At 37.9% G+C, this 21719-nt stretch overlaps 1 protein-coding gene and 1 long non-coding RNA gene across 7 annotated transcripts in view; one reads left to right on the forward strand and one right to left on the reverse strand.

The window, feature by feature from the left end:
* The window catches only part of PREX1 (phosphatidylinositol-3,4,5-trisphosphate dependent Rac exchange factor 1), a 172374-nt gene extending 158603 nt beyond the window's left edge, over window positions 1–13771 (forward strand). For both annotated transcript variants that reach the window (XM_048072456.2, XM_048072455.2), the window contains exons 33-40: window positions 992–1091; window positions 1738–1881; window positions 2543–2657; window positions 3108–3174; window positions 3913–4100; window positions 4777–4879; window positions 5434–5501; window positions 7539–13771. In XM_048072456.2, coding sequence (XP_047928413.2) covers window positions 992–1091; window positions 1738–1881; window positions 2543–2657; window positions 3108–3174; window positions 3913–4100; window positions 4777–4879; window positions 5434–5501; window positions 7539–7581 — 828 coding nt within the window. In that variant the 3' untranslated portion in view covers window positions 7582–13771. The remainder of the gene's footprint in view (window positions 1–991; window positions 1092–1737; window positions 1882–2542; window positions 2658–3107; window positions 3175–3912; window positions 4101–4776; window positions 4880–5433; window positions 5502–7538) is intronic.
* The window catches only part of LOC106041348 (uncharacterized), a 179025-nt gene that overhangs the window by 2537 nt on the left and 154769 nt on the right, over window positions 1–21719 (reverse strand). For all 5 annotated transcript variants that reach the window (XR_010825205.1, XR_010825203.1, XR_010825206.1 and 2 more), the window contains one exon: window positions 16759–16867. This is a non-coding gene — a long non-coding RNA (uncharacterized lncRNA). The remainder of the gene's footprint in view (window positions 1–16758; window positions 16868–21719) is intronic.

A 21719-nucleotide genomic window follows, 5' to 3' on the forward strand; every position in this document is an offset into this window, starting at 1 on the left:
CACATTTGTATGTGTGCTGCTCTGCCACTCACAATCCAGCCAGAGCCCTTTGTTCTAGCAGCATGTTGAGGCTCTCACTGCAGCAACCTCAGGAGACTCCCAATGCTGACAGCCATGCCCCAGTATTCCATATCCCATTACTTCCATCTCCTCACAAATACTGGATGGCTGTCACACTAGAGCACTGTCAGAATCAAACTGCTTTTATATTTGGAGTGATGTTGCTGCGTTTAGTTGCTCGGCTGTTGGTGAAGCATGTGTGGCCTGCCCTCTTCTGGTGAAATCACACATTTCAACGAGTGGATAAAAGTTCTGAGTATTCAGAGTTCCAAACATGAAAATCTAGACTTTTGTTCATACAGCGACTGTTTTTATAGAATAGATGGACTGAAGTGTATTTCTCACACAATGCCGTGGTGCAGTGATTTGAGCCTAAGCTAAAGGCACCATGTCAAAGGAGGAGAAGGTCTTGCATAGTTCACCTGCACCTAATGAGTAGATAATCCTCAGTAGATAAGCTACAGTAAAAATGTTAAGAGAAAAGCGTAAAAAAGGCAAATAGCTCTGACAGTATAGAGAAGTGACTTTTTTGGACTTTTTAAACATCATATATTGAATGTGTGCAATGATTATTCCTTCACATTGCACGGAATGTAAGGACATTTATTTCACAGTAACTGATAGGCTTTTCACATTTGTAGATATGGGGTAAAGTTTGGAAAAAGAGACACCTTCAAAATTATTCAGTGCTTCAACCTCTCTACTCTCTGTGAATCGCATCAAGCGACAGCCAAGCGAAGGGTAGCTAAGCTTGTATCACAAAGTTAACGAGCCATTAGTAGTTACCTTGGGGGTGTGGAGTTAGTGGAAAGCTTTGTATTCTGCTTTAGGTCTCCTGAAGCAAAGCACACCAGTAACAACTATCCTGTCCTGCTATTGATTTCCTTCTGGCAGATGATGACCTATTTGTATCTGGTTCTTTGCCCCACAGAAGGAGGAGCGTACCATGCTGGAAGACATCCAGGTCACACTGACTGAACTGGACAAAGTTGCCTTCTATTTCAAGCAGATGGATGAAAGTCTTGTAGCAAGTGAGTATTCTCAGTTTCTTTGGAGGTCTTTTTTCGTGTTTGTTTTATAGGTTACATTTTCCATGATTATAAATCTAACAGACCACATCAAACCTGGAGAGTACCCAGCAACCTCTCTGAAGGACTGTTGCATTCCCTCAGCTTCCTCTGCAAGCACACAACATAAAAGCAAGGATTTTGATATCCTGGGATGTCAGTGGCATGTTCTGTGATTTAGGTCTGTGCCAGTGTACCTGACTTGTGTGATTTCACATGTAGGAAGATAAGACAGATGATGAACAGTTCCTGACAGATATTTGTAATTAACCACTCTACCAAAGGAAGAAGGACTGTCCCTCTACAGCTCTTCTGTGTCCTCTGTCCCACCTTGCCACATCTCTCCCCATGTTTTCTATGAGATGCCATGAAATAAGATGGGATTTTAATTGTTAATCACATTTACTGTATTAGCATCAAACATCATGCTAGCTGCATCTTTTAAGGATAAACTTTCAGAACCTGTTTTCTCTCAGTAAAGGTTCTCCCATATTCATCTAATGGCAGAGATGTGAAATGTCATTAGATTATCTAACAAACTCAGGCAGCAATGGTTTCAGATTTGGCCTTCTGTGGTAATACAGCAACTGTTTTATCTTTATTTCTGCAGATACTCATGTCTTCTACCACATCGAAGGAAGTCGTCAGTCCTTGAAGGTTATCTTTTATCTTGACAGCTACTACTTCTCCAAACTGCCTTCTCGGTTTCAGAATGGGGGAAGCTTGAAACTACACACGGTGCTATTTACAAAAGGTATCTATAAAAAGCTTTCTTGAGAAAAATAAGCTAATAGATGAGATTAAAAGATTCAAAATAAAGAATGACCATGAAACTCTTAACATAATGCAGCTGAAAAATAGACATATTTAAGAAGCAGATAGTTGTATTCTGGGAAGATCTGGGGATTGGTGGAGATTAGAATAAAACACAGTCATGAGAACAAGATATGCCTGCCTGGGGCTTTTTTATGCCTTCCTGCAAAGCTTCAAGTCACAAAGACATATTGGGCTATATGGACAGTCTTATCTAGTATGGTATCAAGAGATGTTCCCTGGGTACAAACAAGTATTTTTAAAAGCACACACCATGACAGAATTATCTGAGCTGGAAACAAAGGAATATTGACTAGATAGGAAACATTCATACCAAAATATCCATCAAGGGTCTATGAATGGGCAGTAATTATTGTTAGACAGAACTGCTTTCTGTGAAGCTCACCTTTATACCACTGCATTCTCACACTGGGAAATTCATTAAATTTATGCTGTAACAAATTAACCTTGACATGATCTAACAGTCATGTGCAGAGCAGTGAGATGATGTAGAGATAAATAAATTAATTAAAAGAAAACTAATAACATTCTACATTTGCATTTACCATAATAATGTCTTAGCTAAATGTTTTCTTTTTCAGCTCTGGAGAGTATGGAGGGGCAATTACAACCAGCTGGTTCACCACTGGAAGAACTTCCCCAGCAAATTAATGGTCTCTCTCTTGAAAAAGTGCAGCAATACTACCGTAAACTCAGGTATTTCATACTTCTCTTTTCCTTTAAAAGACATTGAAAAGAGTGCTCCTTGCTAACTACATTAAAACTCATGAAAAAGAGATTCCACTCTTGATGATTTCCTGTACAAATAGGATTCTTGTACAAATGAGGAGATCCTCATTTTGTGAGAAACCTGTTAATTTTCTTCCCACAGTTAAGCTTGTTCTGAAGTAGTGCACTGTACAGAATGAAATTCCCATCTAATTTGACTTCAGAATTTTGCACAGGGCTAACATTATGTAAGAAAGGATTTTTGGAGTATTTCAGTACAGACTATATAAATTTCTGCAATCAAAATGCTTCAATAAGAAGGCAGATCTTGAAGTACAAGACTTCTATCATAGTCTTCTCAGACGTTTTGTACAAGACAGTACACATATGTGCTTGAAATGAGAATCACTAACGTAGTCCTTGCTGGCATTTTTGCAGGACATTTTATCTAGAGAGATCAAACTTGCCCACCGATTCCAATACTACCGCAGTGAAGATTGATCAGGTATTGTTATTTGTTTTATTTCTTCATGAGCCAGTCTCTAAAACCCCAGTCATGGGACACCCATATGGTACACCTGTACAAACCCAAACATAATTTTAAAAAAGTTCTCTGCTCTAAAGAAGTGATGTGAATTTCTCTGGAGCTTAGCTACAGCTTTTTTTTGTTTGAAGAAAATGCGGGTACCTAGAGTAAACATAATCCTTAGCTTACGCACTCGTAAGACTCCATATCATGCTGATTGCCTCTGCTAAATAACGTTAGATGTTAGACAGAATGAATTAATTCTTCTCTCCCACAGATGTATAAAAATGAACAAACATTCAGATTACAAGTTAGGTTTTGTTCACAATTATAGAATAAAACAACAGGACAATAGTGCTTCCCAGCATCTCATCCAAAGGCAGGCTAACTGGGGCAGGTGACATGAATATTTGCCTGTAAGGCAGTAAGTAATACTGCAGTGAAGACAAATCAGAAAATTTGTAATTGTAATATGCATTGTAAACAAGCTATGTGATTCATGGTAATGGCAAAAAATTGCCCCAAACATAAGCCACCATTTGTATTTTTCTACTTCTAAAGTTCATGTATGTTCTAAATAGTTACTACTGCACAGCAGTTACCCTTGTGTAGATTTAAGGTCCTGTGCTGAGACACAGGATAAAGAATTGTAAATGTCTTTATAACTGAAGGAGTAAACGTGCCACTGATGTGTTGTTGTTTTCTTGCTTTGTTTAGCTTATTCGTCCCATTAATGCAATGGATGAGCTTTGCAGGTTGATGAAATCTTTCATTAATACAAAACCCACCCAGTCAGGATATTCAAACAGTAACATATCAGGAGCTGGCCTGCTACCTATATCCTCCGAGCTCTGCTACCGACTTGGAGCCTGTCAGATTACTATGTGTGGCACTGGAATGCAGAGGTGAGATTAAAAAAGCCGAAATGTTACTGCTGTGATTAAAGTTTTTGTCTTTTATAGAGATTTGAGCAATATATATGATTCTGTTCAAATCAGTACAAAGGTAGATGCTAAGTGAATATAATAAGGATCTAAACCTACTGCCATCTTTATTTTAGGGTAGGTTATGAGTTTTAATACTTCCGTTAATAGCTAGTTTTGACACACAAACTTTGTTTCAGTGCATCAACCGATGCAATTCACTAAGTGAGCTCATTGCATATAACTTTCAGTCAATATCACCTTCAATACACACTGAAAATGTGGGAAGTTGCTCAGAAATAGCTGTATAATTTTGGTGTGTGCAAACATTGGTTCTAAACACACCACTGTTCTTCAAGTGAGTAAAGAAAAGATTTGTTTGTGAATATGCTTACATGACGTCATGCAGAAGAGCAATGTAACATTGGCTTGTGGTAATGATGCTGCAGACTAAAACAATTGCAGAATCTAAGTGTAAAGAGACTGCAAATGCAGGACTAAGCTTACATTATAGTTTAGTAACTAAAGAAGCTTAGTTTTAAATATAAAAAAGATAGCTAATAGAATACATACGTTAACAGGTAAGTGTCCTATACATACCTATATGTACATTTTAAAATATAATCTTTGATTTTCTCTCTCCTGTTCCCATGTTCAGAAGTACACTGAGTGTGTCCCTGGAGCAAGCAGCCATACTGGCTCGAAGTCATGGACTTCTGCCCAAGTGTATCATGCAAGCTACAGACATCATGCGAAAGCAAGTAAGTATTTGGATGTGTGTATCTGTGGCAAGCCACCAGTTTAATTCCTGTAATATCACAGTACAAACACCAATTTATTTCCCTACGGCACTGTATTTTGTGCAGTACAAACTCATATAGCCAAACTTCTATTAATGTCTGAACAGCTTTATATCTCTGACACAACAAAGTAACTTTTGCATGTACAGCCATTACAGCAATTAAAATATATGCCTTAGTGCACATTAGTTAAAGTGTGTGCCTTGTTGATTAAATATACTTGATAGTCTCTACTTTTTAAGACAATTTCTGTAAATACAAAAAGCAAAAGTCTCAATCAGTGTTAAACTGTAGAAACTCCCTAGTGATAGACAGCAGTGCTTGTAAAGTGCTTTGGGATTAATTTCATCTTTTAAGTAAACGCAGATGACTAATGTATGTACCCAGTGGATTCCAGATCTTCTAGAGGTAGTTAATGGATTCTCAAATAGAAAACATAGTCCCATTATAATATTTTCCCCTAAGGACAAGATGCTTTATCAATATTGTCAGTACCATAAATTCTGTTTCTTTAGGGACCAAGGGTTGAAATCTCTGCCAAGAATCTGAAAGTGATGGACCAAATGCCACCATGTGCGCCCCGGTAAGTTATTATATATTATGCATGTTATCTGAGTGCTTGTTTTATGTTCCTGTATCAGTTGTGGAGTTCCTATTCTAACCAAAGATCTCCTTAGTAGCAATAGCAGAAAAAAGAAAAAAAAAGTTCTCCTTTCTCACTGTACTAAACTGTGCTCTGTAGCTTAATAAGCTTTGCCTGTTATAACTGGCAGATCATTAACTTCACAGGTTTCTGCATTTTCTAAATAAAGTATCACTGAACAGAGAAAAGGGTCTTTATTGGACCATTGCTATGAGTTGGAAAAGCTAGCGATTGACAGCCATCTGTGGAATGCTCAGAAAAAAATCCTGAATGGCAAATCTGACTGTAGATATGCAAAGATAATTCATAAGCTAGTACTTTGGCTGCAGTCCTATTGTGTGCTTAGAATATCTTGACTGTATTTACGGCAGAGAATCATCTAGGTTGGAAAAGACCTTCAGGATCATCACAAGTCCAACCTGACCTACTGAGTCCCATCACTAAAACCACATCCCTTAATGCCATGTCCAGATGTCTCTTAAAGACTTCCAGGGATGGGGACTCCAGCACTTCCCTGGGTAGCCAACCATACAGTAATGCAGCTCTAAGAAAGACCCTGGTTGCCCAGGGTTATGTATGCTGTTTTTGTCTAGAACACGATTTTGGAAAGCACTGTACGTTTGTAATCCTACTGCACCTAACAGGAGCTAGAGATGTTCAGCACCTCTCTTTACAGGATACTTTCTAAGAGCATCTTTATTTTTAAGAGAAGTATCTTTTTGGCCTATTTACTCCAAATGCATTATGTCGGAGAGAAGAGAATAATCTTTAATAAAGTACACCACAGCATTTTCACACAATGGTCATAACAAATCCCCATGATTTAGATGAATATTTGCACAGAATCAGTTTGTACAAATAATTTCTGCCTCTACTCTTGTTAATGGCATTGTTTACACGAAGCAAGCAAAACAGTTCCAGCATGCAGGAATTGGCATCAGAAAAGATCTAGTAAAGTCTTTGCCATCCCTTCAGACAGAGCTATCTGCCCCTCGAAATGTTTATAGGAAATTACTTTAAATTTTAGAGACTGTCACAGTGCTTACCGTAGCAGTCTGCCTTTGGTTTATTTTTTTCAGAGACCTTAAAGGGAAAAATATTGGGCATTTATAACCACAACCTTATCCTTCTGTTAGGTTGTAATTGTTATTTCAAAAAGGAATAAAACAATAGTCTGGGTTGGCTCCTCTACCATGTTCCCAGTGTCACACATCAGCATTCTATCAGCATGCTTATTTTGCCTTGTTAATGACCTACATTATTTAGGTTCCATTATTATGACTGTAACAACATGCTATGTTTAAAAATGAACAGCTTTACAAACAAAAATGAGACATTTCTCTGTTTTGGCATACATGCTAGATTACCATGACAAATTCCAGGACTATTTGCTTGGATTATTTCAGGGTAATAAAGCTCAAATACGTATGTTCCTACTGGGTTCTATCATCATAATTTGAAATAAAACTGAGCAAAATTAAAGGAAGATCCGGTGAATTAACTTCAGTTCTCAGTATCATCTTTCAAGATTTGTCAAACTCTAGAGTAGCAGTCTTGAAAGGTTACCTTGATTTTATTCAAATATAATGTAGAAAAGACTACCACAAACAATCACATGAGTCAAGATGCACTTAGGTTTAACCATCGTCCCCCATTAAACCCCAACTGGTTTAAAAGAAAAGAAATAGAAAAAGAAAGGGATTGCTGAAGACCTGAATTGGGCCAAAGTTAAAAAGGAGTGACGGAATGTCTCAAATAGTATTTAAACAATGATGGTAAATAATGTAGTTAATAAATCACTAGTAACACTTTTATATTTGCAATTATGAAAAATAAGGCTAGTGGCATTCTTGATATTGGATTACTTATAAAGCTTGTGGAATGGTAAGGAAGAAGCTAACTCTTGTATACTATGCCAGTAACTTCGTGTTATCATTCCTGTGACATTTAATAACGTACTCTTAATCTGCCTTAAAGACTCTACAGGTTGTGCCAGCCACCTACAGATGGGGATTTATAAAAGTGAGAGCGGCACCTGCGTTGTGGCATCATTCAAATATTCAACAACATGCAGCCCTGTCTGAGGACCCACGCTAACTAACGCTGACAGCGCTGAAACAAGAGGAAGAGATGGTGCTCTGAAGTAGTCAGAGGTGAACGTGCTAGATCCAGGCACCAAGAATCTGCCTTTGAACTCCTGCAGTACACACAGGGATTCTTGTATCGCTTTGACTTCTCGAAGAAATTCTTGAAACAAAGATCACAGAACTAAAAGGGATGTTATTGCCATTTGCTAGATGCCTGGAAAAATGACAATTATGCATCAAGAAAGCGCAGTTTTACTGATGACTTGTTTGTGCTGCCACCTAAAAGTTGTGGACTTAAAGGTATGGATTGGTTAAGAAAATCCAGAAAGACGCCTCTCTCTCTCCCTGTACTGTATCTGGCATCCATTTAATTGCCAGCATCATTTTGGTCAGTGGCCTTGAGCAGTAGCTTCACAAACACCACTTTTTAATGTACTGACCTGCACTTTGGAACAACAAATAGCACAATCTATGGTTTATTGAGATACGAACAGAAAGAATTTCTTCTGGAGTCATTTTCCACTTCAGCCCAGTGAGAACCAATCTATGCTGCAGAGTATACATTCCATAATACTTCTCACATTTACTTCATGTTACTTACTGTAGCTTTCAGGTTTTGGATTAACTCTTTTTACTAATGCCCTATTATGTGCTCTGGAAATACAGTGGTATATAAGGGGAGAGATTGGAGTGAAAGATTTTAAAGGAAACTTTACAAAGGAAAAATACAGTCTTATAATCTGATTATTTGAACAGATGTAGTTTTTAAAACCAGTCAGAAGAACTATACTTATTTATGTGGAGTGGAATACGTGTTTTGGATCATGTTATTATATATACAAGATTTAAATAAAAATTATATTGTTTAAAATGGGACCAATATGCTGGCAATTACACAGCTACTCCCAGTTTACTGAAAAGAAATCTACATTATTTAAAATCTTTCAATATTTAAGTAGTCTTTAATACAGTTATTAAGATGTATTAGGGATGCTTTAAGTTAAAAGAAAAAAAAGGAATCATGTATATAATGTACTTTATTTTTTCTTGTTTAAAAAATTGTTCTCCATTCTGTCAGTATTATCCTAAGCACAGTAATTTTTTTCCAAATTACTGGCTGAAACTAATTGAAACATGTCAGCAGTCTCAGGACAGAAATAGCGTTCTCTTGGAGTGAGTGCCTTAACATGACCACCCATCCCTAACAAATTTCAATTGTAGGCAGGTGTTAGTGGGCAGGTGTATAGGATATTTACCATTCCTCTGTTCCTCCACAGTCTCATTTAAAACAGTTCATTATTAGGAGATCCAGAAGCGCTTTGCAGTGATGTGTATTCTAGAAGATGAAAGGTGGTTTTTGTTTTTTTTTTTAATATTATTATTTCTGAGGTTGTTTGTGTTTTAGCTGGGTTAGTTTTATTTTATTAACATCCCAGCCAATTCAAATCTTAAATTAAAATCAGACCCTTTCAATTTGGCTATGAAGGTCTTTTAATTTTTTAATTTACACATCAGCACAAAACAGCTTATGACAAGTTTGGGGATGCAGCTTGTTCTGAACCTTGTTTCTGATTCTTTAAAGTATTTTCTTCGTGACTCACAGACTGAAATCATTTTGGGGAAGGAACGTCTTTTGTTTGATCTCTTAATTATTTCCTCTGACTTAGAGTAACCTGTTGCAAGGAACTAGGGCAACCCATCATTAGCCAGCTGTCAGATACAGGGGTTTGTTACTAGAGTAACCATTTTTTACTGCAGTAAGATGAGCAAAGCATCATTTCAATGCACTTTCTCATTTTTTGGTCAATTTTGCAAGAGTTATTCTTGGCCTTTGCTGTTTGAAGAAAAAATGGATGTTTCTCTACTGAATTCTCAACTTAAAATCTACTTAATATTATCAAAATAAGGACTGTAGGAAAACCTAAAAGCAAAAAGAACACACATGCCAAGATCCTCGCTTTGTCTACATCAGCTCTGTTCAGTGTAACTGCAGCAATCTGTACAGCCTGGTGAGGATCCTTGCCCACATTTATGCAGTCATTGTAGACGTTAAAGATGCATAGAAGAGCATCTAAGGGCATTTACACTGTGCACTGTTTTACATTGAAATGTACATGTTATTCTCATTGAAAACATGATAGAAGTATTTTTATTATTAAAAGTTGATTTATATTATAAGGAAAGAAGATATGATTTTATTTTTCTGTTACACCCTTGATTTCCTTAGTGTTTAAGTTCTATTTAACATTTTAAGTTCTATCTGATATTTGTATGGAGCGGTGAGAAGTTCAAGCTGTAAGGGAAAAGTAGTTTTCGATACCAGCTCAAGCTGGCAGCACAGTGCTAAACACTTCCTGTTTGTGCAGTGCAGCTACAGATGTGGTTTTACTGCAGACTTCATATTAAAGTAGAAAAACTGTTTTGATGCGGTAAAATTGCAATGTTGGAATCCAGGGCTGGAAAAGACAGATTGAAATAGGAAAAAGACAAAAAACAGGCAATGCACAAATGAACCTGCAAGTTAAAAGAGCGGATTAAGTCTGCAGAATTTCCACAGGTAAAAGCAAAATAAGAATCAGGCCTGCCACAACTGAGCAAGTGGGGATTTCATAGAGCTGAAGCATCTGATACATTGCCATGTGGAAAACTTAGTTGAGATGGAGAAAATGGAAACTAGCAGCATGATTATGAGGTGTGTGAGCAGCTGGCTAAAGGAGAGAAGGAAACACTGAAAAGAAAGTGGGGGTTGGATGGGGGTTGCAAGTGGAATTTCTTACATTTCAGTTTTGTAACTGAATAGATTTAACATTTTCATTAATCACTGAAGCACACATGCTACCAGACTGGGGTTGATTTGGCACTAATCTAGAGAAGGTTTAGGACACACACAAAGATAGCCCTGGAAGACAAGTAATTGACTGGGATGAAATTATATAGTACAGATGCTAGCACATGCAGTCGAAGATTAAACAAAGTATTTTGCTATATTTCATGTTAACTGAAAATAAAAGGACCTTGGTTATAGAGATTGCCAGATGACTTAGATTCAATACAATTATCATAAAAGCTCAGCCTGCACCAGGAGACAGATTTCCAGTTGAGAAGTATTCAAGCCACTGTGCAAAGGCCTGGTGGGCTCCTAGCTGGACAGCCACGTACAGTTATAGTCACCAAATAATTAAGTGAGACTATAGTGGCTAGATGTTGAGAAAAGACACTAAAATGGTATCAGTAAAGTGGGTACAAGTCTGCAATGAAGAGTAGAAGAACTTGAGTTCTTCAGCCTGAGGTACAGTATATCTGATGTCTTTATAAGAAGGTAATTGTAAGAAAAGCAAAGGCAAGTCAGTCTAAACCTAAATACAGCCACACAGAGAAAAAGGAATACAAACAATTGGGGATAAATACTAGCTGAGAACTGTTTTGAACCTTAGAAAACTTTTCCAATCAGAATCTGAAAAAAAAAAAGGCAAACAAAAAGCTAACAACAACAAAACAAAACCCCAGCACTTTTACAAAGATGCTTACAATGCTTATAAAAAAAAAAAAAAAAACCTGTAAGCAGTGGTGCTTAGAGTAACAGGAGAGCCTCTCTGGGTGGGTCAGGAAAGGCTGTGTGCTCTGTATGTGTCTGTGACAGAAGCCGGAAACAGGCCCAGCTCTGCCCTGTTTTGTCCATGGCATTTGCAAAGCAGAAAGCTTCAAGTCCAGGCCTAGCAGTCTTTTAGCATTAGACATTTTCAAATGCCAGTACTTATTTGCAGACTGAACTAGTAGGATTTTTAGATGAGAAGCCACAGATTCAGACAGATGTCTCAACAGGTCCTTTCAGAATAAAAAATATTGAAAAGACAAATTCACCTGGGCTCTGGCAGATCTTTTTGCTTCCATCATATTTTCTTATCAGTAAGTGGTGCTAAAAGCTCACTGCTCTGCTATTTGGGAATATTTTCAGTGCTAATTATTTCATGGGTCTGAAGTGATTTAGGATATAAAACACTAAGTGAAAACAACAAGAATTTCAATGTAAAAATAATTTGAAACACTCCTGGCTCCCTAACAGTGCACATAGTACAATCTGTCATACTGCTTGGCATTACAGGTGTCTAGCACAGCTGCTAAGCACCTGGTCATTGGTCAATGGCAAAAGGGGAAAAAAAGAACAGCACAAACTTAAACAGCTCATGAAGCTATCATTCACAAACGCATAGTGCATAGACTTGCTGATAAGGTATCAGCGATTAATCAAATTATCCAGTACAATTTGTATATAAAACTAGTAAGTATAGTGTAGACCTACAGAGTTAGAATACAAGGGTCCAAGTAAGACAAACCTGCAGTAGTTATTTATCTTAACAAGGAAGTAACAGCACTCTTTTTCTGCTCTGTATGTAGCGTGAGAGCCCTGGCTTTGATTAGCACTGAGAAACCATTGTCGTGCCACTGGGCTCTGAGCCATCCCTGTACGCAGAAATCCTTTCTGTTTTCTATTTAATACTATGGTGTAACAGCAGGTTTGATGGTACTGTCGCAGCATCACTACTCTTCATCACTAAAGGGGTCTTTCTACTTAAAATAAACAGAATACCTTCTAGTGCCCTTAAACCATGGCTTTCTGAGGTCTCTGTCTCACTGTTCCCAACAAACCTCCTTTGCTGTAATGAGCAATTCACTTTTCCTTCCTGCTTCAGTTTGGGGAGGGAACTGGGGAACTATTTTCTTACCACTGTACTGTGAAGAGTCAAAGGAGAAAAACTGTAACCCGTTTTCAAAACTGGGAATTGTAAGCTGTTTTGAAAACAGGGAGTGCTTTACATACATAATATAATATAGTTCTAGTGACTTTAAAAACAGGAAGATGGATAGAAAAATGGGATAAACATCACAAAGACACAAAGAAACCTCTGCATTTAATTCCCATAGGTATATTATTTGACAGCACTTGGTTGGTTAGAGGAAAGACAACTGAGTATATTTTTCATGCAGTCATTCTGCTCCATTTCAGGAATCAGAAGTACCATATATTTATACACACCATCAGGGAACCTACTTTAACATACCTGTTTTCCTTTAGGACAAAAAAAACATTTATGTATGAAGTTTCTTCAGGCTCCTTATCAGCAGCTGTCACTATCTTTGATTTGATCAATATCAGAATTCAGAACATAAGTGAATGTATGTTAAATCAATAATCTTTTTAAAAAAATGGTCTTGGCAATAGGCTATTCATTTTGGATTTCCAAATAGTCCCTGTTAAGCCTGTTTCTTCTATTGCACAGTTTGGCATGCATATAATATGGTTTATTTCAGGTCCTACTAACTGTCAGTGTTTCTATATACTGTGAGAATCAGGCTCTGATTCACTGTTGCAATCAATCAAGCGTACCAGAAGAAAAATTTGTTACTACCTGTACCCCCATCAGTTGACTGGGTTACTCGTTTTTACTCTCAAGGCTACCCTGGCTTTAGAGCTGATTTAAAGACAAAGGACCCAATTATCTTAGAATAACTGGTTTGGTTTTCATAGTTAACCTTTCACAGCTGTGTCTAGATGAGATAAGCCCGCAAGATGAAAATCACTGCACTAGTACAGCAAGTATAGAATACGTAACTCATTGCAGAGGACAGAGGACTTTTGAAAGGCTTTATTTTTAGTCTTGTTACTAAGGGTAGCAATGGCCACACTAATCTGACAATAGGTTAGACCAAATTTAAAAGGCTTTTGAAAGATAACTGATGATCAACTACAGGAACAAGACTGATACAAAGTTATTGCATTTACAGCTCATTTTGCACCTAAGATCAATTACCTCATCTGGGCAGGGGGGAAATGCTGAAGTGACACAAGTTGTACAGTATGTTTTTGCATAAAACAGACCTTTACGTGGTTTTAGGAAAATGTTCTGAGATGATATTTTTATATCGGTTCATTGGACTGGCATTTTCAAATGTTTTGTAAAAAGAAAAAAATGTACAGAATATTTGAGAGGTTTTTTCCAGTTATGTTCGAGGGATTCTAGTATACTAATAGAGTGTTATATTTTTCTTCATGTTCTGTATTTTTAACTAAGCATGTGTATCCTGCATTAAGATAAAAGTCTTAATATAATTTGTTCAACTTTTTGTGTTGTATTGTCTAATCCATGTTGTCATTTTGGTATTACTCCTGTGTGTGTGTTTGGTATACTGTATGCTCTGTGTCTGTCAGAGTTGAAATCAAGTCACTCAGAAAACACTGCCCAGATGGTCATAATGATGGGTCTTCTATCAGACAGGATTCAGAGCACTCCTCTTGGGTTTGGATGGTTGAAAGATACCTGAATGAGGAACATTTCTGTTGGGTTTTTAAAATTACTTGGGCTATTGCTTGTTTAAGCAGAGACATTTGGACTTCATGAAGAGTAAGAAAGTAAATGGAAAACTGTATTAGAGGTCAAGTCCATTTTGTTTTGTGGGACAATTAAAAGAGCTCTTTCCTGCTGTCTGCAAACTGTATTCTGTCTTCATAGGTCATAGACTAAGGAACTAGATCTCTTTCCCTTCCTCTGCAAAAAGAAGGACAAAAACTGGAACCAGGACAATGCATTGCTGCCTTTTATTCCCACAACTGAGCATCTAAAACTTTCTTTGACCCTGAAACCAAGAACGATCCTGAGTCTTCCCTCAGAGCACTAAACTCAGAATTACATGTTCTGACACTTACTCAGAATATCAAAATGGGTGACAACATTTATTATTTTCCATTGTGTATGTACTGCATCAAATGCCTGGCAATCCAGCAGTTTGCACGAGGAAGTTCTGGACAGCCAGCCAGCCTGCCTCACCACACCAGCTTATTCTACTCCTAAATGCCTCTGATACACTCAGCTTGCAGTGCTCTCAGCTATCTCTGACATGGGAACTCTTGCCATTTTCCTGTCTATCTAGGGGCTTGCATTTAGGCAGAGATTCTGTTCTCTGAAAGAACTTACTGCAGACAAAAACTCTGCACACCTGAAAGCATTCAATAGGTTTCCAAGAAAGAAGAGAGTAACATAAGAGTTAATCCTTTCAGTGGTGCCTCTGATCAAGATACAGTGACTTGGGCTTCCTTCTCTTTGTAGTAATAAAAAGAAACATTGTCAAAGCCAGATTCAAGAACAGTTTTGTTTGGGGCTTCCTTTGCCCTAAAAAAGAACATCTGTTTCGTCCCATTATTGCATGGTGAGCTAGGTTAGGTTTTTGGTTCTTATACAAAATTACACTGGTGAATTCTCTACATCCTCCAAGTCTAGAAGCCTGAATATTACAAAGCAAGCACAAGCTTCTAGTTTTCACAATGGTTTGACTTCCATTGCACTTGCAAGAAAATTAAAGGTGTGCTGCTGGTTCAGCAACTCCTGACCTAGAGACACATTTCAGCCTTAAAACGGTTGAATATATGACACTGGGACAGAAACCAAAGAAAAACGAACTAAGTCAACGTGCCATAGATAGAAGCAATAAATAATAAGCTACTGTCCAAGCAGTATTTTATACTACAGAAAATGACAGCTGTCAAAGAATGAGGAAGTTGGTGCACGTCTGTCCTCTGTCACTAACAAGTTATGCAGTGTGGTCACTCAAGTTTTGAGAGATATTATTCTGTTTCAGAGGCTATTTTTATAGAAAGAGCCTACATAGTAAGAAAAGGAAAACTAAGGTAAATGGGCATTAGGAATTGAAATTAAGGAACAGAGAACTCAACTAGTAAACTTTCCTTCTGAGAGTAATACAGATCATGAAAGGTACACTGAAGTAATCTTAGAGATCTGCATTAAGATTCCTAGTCCAATGTTCATCAATCTAAGAGCCCTCTCCCTCTTCAACTACATTTCCTACTTAATCAGCATCAGTTTTTATAAAGTTCCTTTTCTTTTCCCTGGTGAATGTGACCAGCTTGCTTTCCAGCTTGCTTTCTCATTTGATCCCAGTCACCTGGGCAATCAGCTGGTCACTGGCAAAGGAATTAGCTGCTTGCTTGCAGGAGATGAACTAAAATGTCTGAGTTTTTTCATGTTACAGTTCAGAAGTGAGGGGCAGAGACTGTGACTGTGCCAGTTCTTTGCCTTGGAATCCTAATAGCATTTCACTATCCTGAATTCATAAGATGTCTTGAACAAAGAACAAATACCACCAGGGAAGCTTAAAAATGAGAGCTTGTACTAGTAGTACCTTTTATTAGTAGTACCAGTACTAGCCACACCTATGACTTGCACAGAAGTGATGTAAAGAAGTCTGCCTTATTAGATCAACAGGACAAAAGAGTAAATAATCCCAGTTCAGAGCAATCAGAACAATTTCTAGAAGGTTTCTGACAACCCTTTTTCCTTGTACAGCTACCGGTAACAGCAGTTCATGCAGGGGCATGCTGCTGCTGCTGTTGAGTGTGCCAAAGGAACAGTGCTGAAGGCCTGCTGAGAAGCTATGCTGTACTTGCTTGTCTGCCCCAGCTCCGCAGCTGCTGTGACAGCAGCAGGGAGGCATCTGCAGCCCACCCAGATCAGGAGCAGGGCACCCCCGAGACCATTTGCTTCCAAACTTCCACAGTAGGCAGAACCAGGTTTTACACCTGCCAGGGGCTGCCCACCTCCTGGGGGCACAAGTATACAGGAGGAAATTTTGGAAGGAAGACACAATACTTGTCTGTGCCCAGTCTCCACCTATGCACTATATTATGCTAGGCAATTTTTTGCTACAGATGACATATGGCCTTAATCTTCAGTGTTTTTCTTTTTTTTTTTTTTTTTAATTGTTGTCCTGTGCTCATTAATAGGCTGGGAGTTTTCTTCAGTGACTTAATCGTTTTCATCTTACAAATAGTTTTCTGTTAAAATAAATGCCTGTCTGTCTTGTATAGGCTCATCCACCGATCACTACACATTCAATAAAATTGTTTTTTTTTTCTATTCAGGTCATTACACATATGCAGAGAAAGATGATGTGTGGACAATGGGTTTGCTGCATTGAGTATCTCAGGTTCTATTTGCAGTTATGTTCTCCTTATCCTGTGGTCTGGTGAATGGCTGACAGCATTTTAAGTCAGTACAAAATAATACCCTTTATATAGAACAAAAAGAGCAAAAAATTACCTTTTTGCTGGTTTTCATTCAGAGTTGAAATGATTACTTGTCAAAACTGTAGTCCTGTTGATTTTCAATAGCAGAAGCTGTGTCCAGTTCTTTGATTAAGATGAGTTCTCTGAGAAGAAAAAGCATGAGAAGGATGAAATTGCTAAGTGTAAAAAATGTAAGCTGAACATCAGGAAACATTCTCAAAAGTAAGGTCGATGAAATGTTGGTCAAATCCCTTATGAGGAGTTCTGATCATTTGGGACTTACTCAGCATATAATTTGAGTGAGCAAAAATGAGCTACTGAATTAGCTGTAGAAATGAGCAGTGAAACCTATAGGTTGTACTGTTCAGTGCATTACACAACAATTACACTAATCCCAATGGCGCTTAAAATCTACTATAAGATAAATTACTGCCATATTAATGTAATTTTTCTTAATTTATCACATAGGATCACATAGCCATTAGGCTAAACTATTTACATTTACATATCAAAAAGGTAATCCTTTCCCAAAGGAATTTGTAATCCAAAAGTTTATCCAGCAATTCTTTTGAAGGGTGTTGTAGGCACTTCCTAACAGAGGAGGTTAGGTAGACAAACAGAAAACCCCACCACGACTAACAAAAAAGGCAGTCCTACAGAAGCAAGGCTACACCTTCTAGGACCAAGTCCTGAATGAACTGCTCAGATTATATATCCATTTCCAACTTGAATGGAAGTGAAGTTTTATTAAACTCCTGATTTTTACGCTTCTAAACTGACTTAAACTGTCTCCTACCTTATACCAGTTGATCTTGATAAAGCTGTTAAAGCTTTAGGCCAGTTTATCTCCTGCTTGCTCCCCTGCTGCCCGTAATGAAAGGTAGTTAGGAGCTCCCTGACTAACGTGACCAGCTGAGTTACAACTCCTTCTCCAGTCACAACCTGGAGGAAGAGCACTGCTGCTAAATAGGGCTGCTTTTTCTAAGAAGTCAAAGCTCCCTTGGAGCTCTTTCACAATCCCTTCTGGTAGTCATGATTCACCATTTGAAAAATAATTCGCCGTGCCAAAATAATGACTCATTTTGCAAAATGTCAATTAATGCCCTGCAGAGTCTGCAAAAAATAGGTCTGTTTTTAATGAATTAGAATTAAAATTAGTAATTAATGCTTGAATCAAGTGATTATTTTCTTGATCCTGCTTAAAATTAAATTTGGTTATAAGCACTTTGAAGGCAATGAGCAAGGAATCATTATTATTTAATCAGGTTTAAATTACTTACATAATTACTTACATGAGTGACGTATTTTTATCTCGAGATAATTAAAAATAATTAGTATGGCTGTATCACATTTTTAATGTGCAAAAATCTAATTCACATTATTAGCAGTGCTTGAATACTTGCTTCTTTTTTGGATGGAATTTATCTGCAAATTATTGTGCCAAAGTTAATGAAGCTATCATATGAATACATTGCTTGGAAAGAGTGATTTGGAAAGGATGCATCATTTATCTGTGATCCCATATGAACTCAGCTCTACTTTATTTTTCAGGGGTTTTTTTATTAAAGTTGTGTGAAATAATAAGCAGTTTTATAGCCAGTACAACAGCTAAGGTGTCTTGCTGAAAGGAATAACAAACCTTGGGCCTTATTTCTATTGCCTATTTGGTGCAAATCAAGTGTAGTTTCCATAAATTCCACAGAATCACAATGCTAAACAGCACATATAACCCAAGCACAGCAGCACTGATTTGCATTTACTAAAGTAATAGTTTTCAATTTTTTTAACAGTGTGGACCAAACAATCCCCAACAGACAGTCTACTTTTTGCCTATCTATACGGAACAGAACCTCACAAATGATCACGCACTCTCTTACTAATAGCACAACATCGATTCAGCTATCTAAAAGACTTGTTTACATGGGAAGGAGAGATATGAAAGTATCTGAAGTATTTTTTACCTTTTAAAGCATTCTAACTTTAAAGGACGATTTAATTGCCTTTTAAAGCAGTTTAACAGATGGAGATAAATAGGAGGAGCCAGGATAATGTCATTAGCCAGAAGTGCTTTATGGATCGCATTTATTAAAATTTCTCATTAGAGAATTACACTTGGGTTCTGAGATGCAGCCTAGACCACGGCTGTGGTTAGCCTGCTTTTATAAAGCGGAGCTAATTACAAAGTTCAGAACAGAAGTTTCCCAACTGTTCATTCAGTATCTTTGGGGTTTTCACACCTGCTTCTTGTACTAACCAATCCTTATTCACCAACAGATCTCTAGCTTTAGCAGTCAGTGTGTGCCTTGGCTCAAACTCACAGTGGAATAAACATTTTCCTTCCTTGCCCACTATGGCTGCACCTCTAGCCCTGGGCCTAGAGGGGTCCAGCTCCTCGTCTGATGGGCTGTTGGCTCTGGGTTGCCAGTGAGCACTCATCACATCTGGCCCCCCTCTGACAGTAGTTTCTGACTAGTTTGCAATAATCTTCAAATATATTTATCTCCACAGCATCCCTATGAAGTATTGGTACTGTTTACCCACTGTATGGACAGAAAATGAGAACAAAATCTCTGAGATATAACTCCAACCGCATGAAAATCTGTTGAAAGACAAGAACCAAACGGCAGTTTTCACACAGGATGAGGATTACCAGCAATATGCTCGGATTTGTGTTGGTATCTGCCAGGACTTGTTCACCAATGATTTTAAAAATAAAGGGGTAAAGAGTCTTGTGAGAAAAATGCAAACGACAAAATGTTATTTAGGGTAACAAAATCCAAAGGTAGTTGAAAAGAGCTGCAGAAAATGTTTATAGGAGTGAGTGGCTGAAGTGATTAAATGGGAACTAAAATTCAACGTCAGTAAGTGTCATGTATTGGTCACTGAAAAAAAGAATTAGGTATTGGATGTACTGTCAGGCTTTAAATTTGATATCCAAGCTCTGGAAAATCTCTTTGAGTTTTTGTGCCCCACTCCCTGGAATCATTAGTTCTGTGCTCTGAGGCAATCATAAGGAAACCAGAACAACAGAATTGTTAGGAAAAGATGAGAAAACATAGCAGAAAACCTTATTAATTCCATGACACACCTGAGAATACTACAGGAATTATTCTTCTGGTTTAGGCTGCCAAATGCTTCTGAAGAACCTTGAGGCTGCTCGCAAGCGACAGGCCCAGTGCCGTGTGCAAAGTTTCTGCGCAGCACCGAAGGAAATCCCCGGCACAGGAGCCAGCCTCCCCCTGACCACCAAACCAGCCTCCCTTTCAAATTCTACTGACTGTCCCTCCTGCCCTTCCTCTCTCCACAGAAAGCTTCTTGTTAAGAAGCTCTGGGCTTCTTCTTCTGTCAAGTGAGTTTCCTTTAATTATTTTTTCCCCCACTAAAAAAAGTCAGAATCACTGTTCAGAAACTGCCTCGGCTATCAAAATCTGGTCTCAGAGCGATGAAGAAAAAGCCATAGGAGACTACATATCTTTAGCTTCATTCCTCATTACTAGGTAGCTTTTATTCATAGCTACTCATAAAATTGTAAAACACATTAAATCTCATGGAAATACCAGTATTTAGCAGCAGTAAGTAAAAATCCTGCTGGTTTCAAGTGAAATAACAGGCTTTTTCAGACATAGAAGTATGCAGGTGGAAAGAATTTATGACAAGTAGCCACAATACCACTTAGTATGTCTCTTTGACAAAGGTTCCAAGAAACCTCCCAAATTTCCAAGTAGTAGTGGAATTAAAGCTACAATTTCAGCATAGCTCTGTGTCAGCAACTACAGAGGCTTTACATGTACTGCCTGGTAAATAGTTTTATCTATCTCTGCATGTGGAGAAATGAAATACAGAGAAAGTAAATGACATGTCCATGTCAATATAGGAAAGGGGGGAGCAAGATTCATCTCCCCAGACTGAAACCTTTTCTGCTGGGCCAAGCCACCTTGCTCAAGGCATGCAGGAAGTCCCTGGTGGTCAGCATGCAGGCCATGAAGGCTTTTTCTCCTCCCAGAACAGCCAAATACTAGCTGGCAGTTAAAACTGTGCAAGTTTTTATTGCAGTTGAGAATGTACTTCTGGATTCATGTTCAAGGAAAGTCGTAAAAGGGCACATGCATTCTTCCAAATTAATTCTGTATTAGATATGAATCTGAAATTTGCATCATCAGAGTTTGCAAGAAGGCAGGGGGTGAGGAATTAAAACTAAAAAAAGCTATTAAGCAAAGATATATCAAATATCTCTTTACAATTATGCTGTCTATATATAAAGCTGAAAGGAACACACATTAAGAATTCTAGGCTATGTTTTCAGAGCTGCCTGGGGTAGTTGGATCCCCTAAATAGAGAAAAGAGTAAATATTCAGTTTCCTCCTCTGGGGAAAATTGGCTGATTTTGTCAGTAGGACATTGAATCTAGTCCATCGTATTCACAGGAATAATCTATATAGCCATTGACACAAACACACAAAATAATGAACTTTCCAAAACAAATATACAAAAGGAACATGGCTTTTCTGTGTAGCGAGGGTGGAAGGAGGTTCGCCAGACCCTGTAATGACAAAACAGGTAAGGTAGTTGTAACTGCCTTAAACTGGTCCTCCCAGCGACGTTATTTACTGCACTTGAGAGACACTCAAACAGATGTGAAATTGTTTCTTACCTCTGAAAGCCAGAGGAAATGAAGGGACTCTCTCCCAGTCTCCTCCCCCAAATGAATTTTTCCACTTATTAATATGAGAAAGAAGCAAACATGCCAGCAGTCACAGGAAATTGTTTTTAGAAAGCTATTTCTGATCGATACAACTGAACGATCACTATTAAGGGCGATTATTAAAAATGAATTTCAACGTTCATATCTTTTTGCACATGATGCCATTCACATGATTTGTTGCATAATATCCCTTCAGTAATATTACTTTTTTTTCCCCACTTGCTCATCTGGAGAAACCACAGATGATGGACTGCTAGAGAGAGCCCCCATAACTAGCTTCAAACATGTTCAGG

Source organism: Anser cygnoides, chromosome 16, assembly GCF_040182565.1.
Source record: "Anser cygnoides isolate HZ-2024a breed goose chromosome 16, Taihu_goose_T2T_genome, whole genome shotgun sequence".
In the NCBI taxonomy this organism is placed as follows: Eukaryota; Metazoa; Chordata; class Aves; order Anseriformes; family Anatidae; genus Anser; species Anser cygnoides.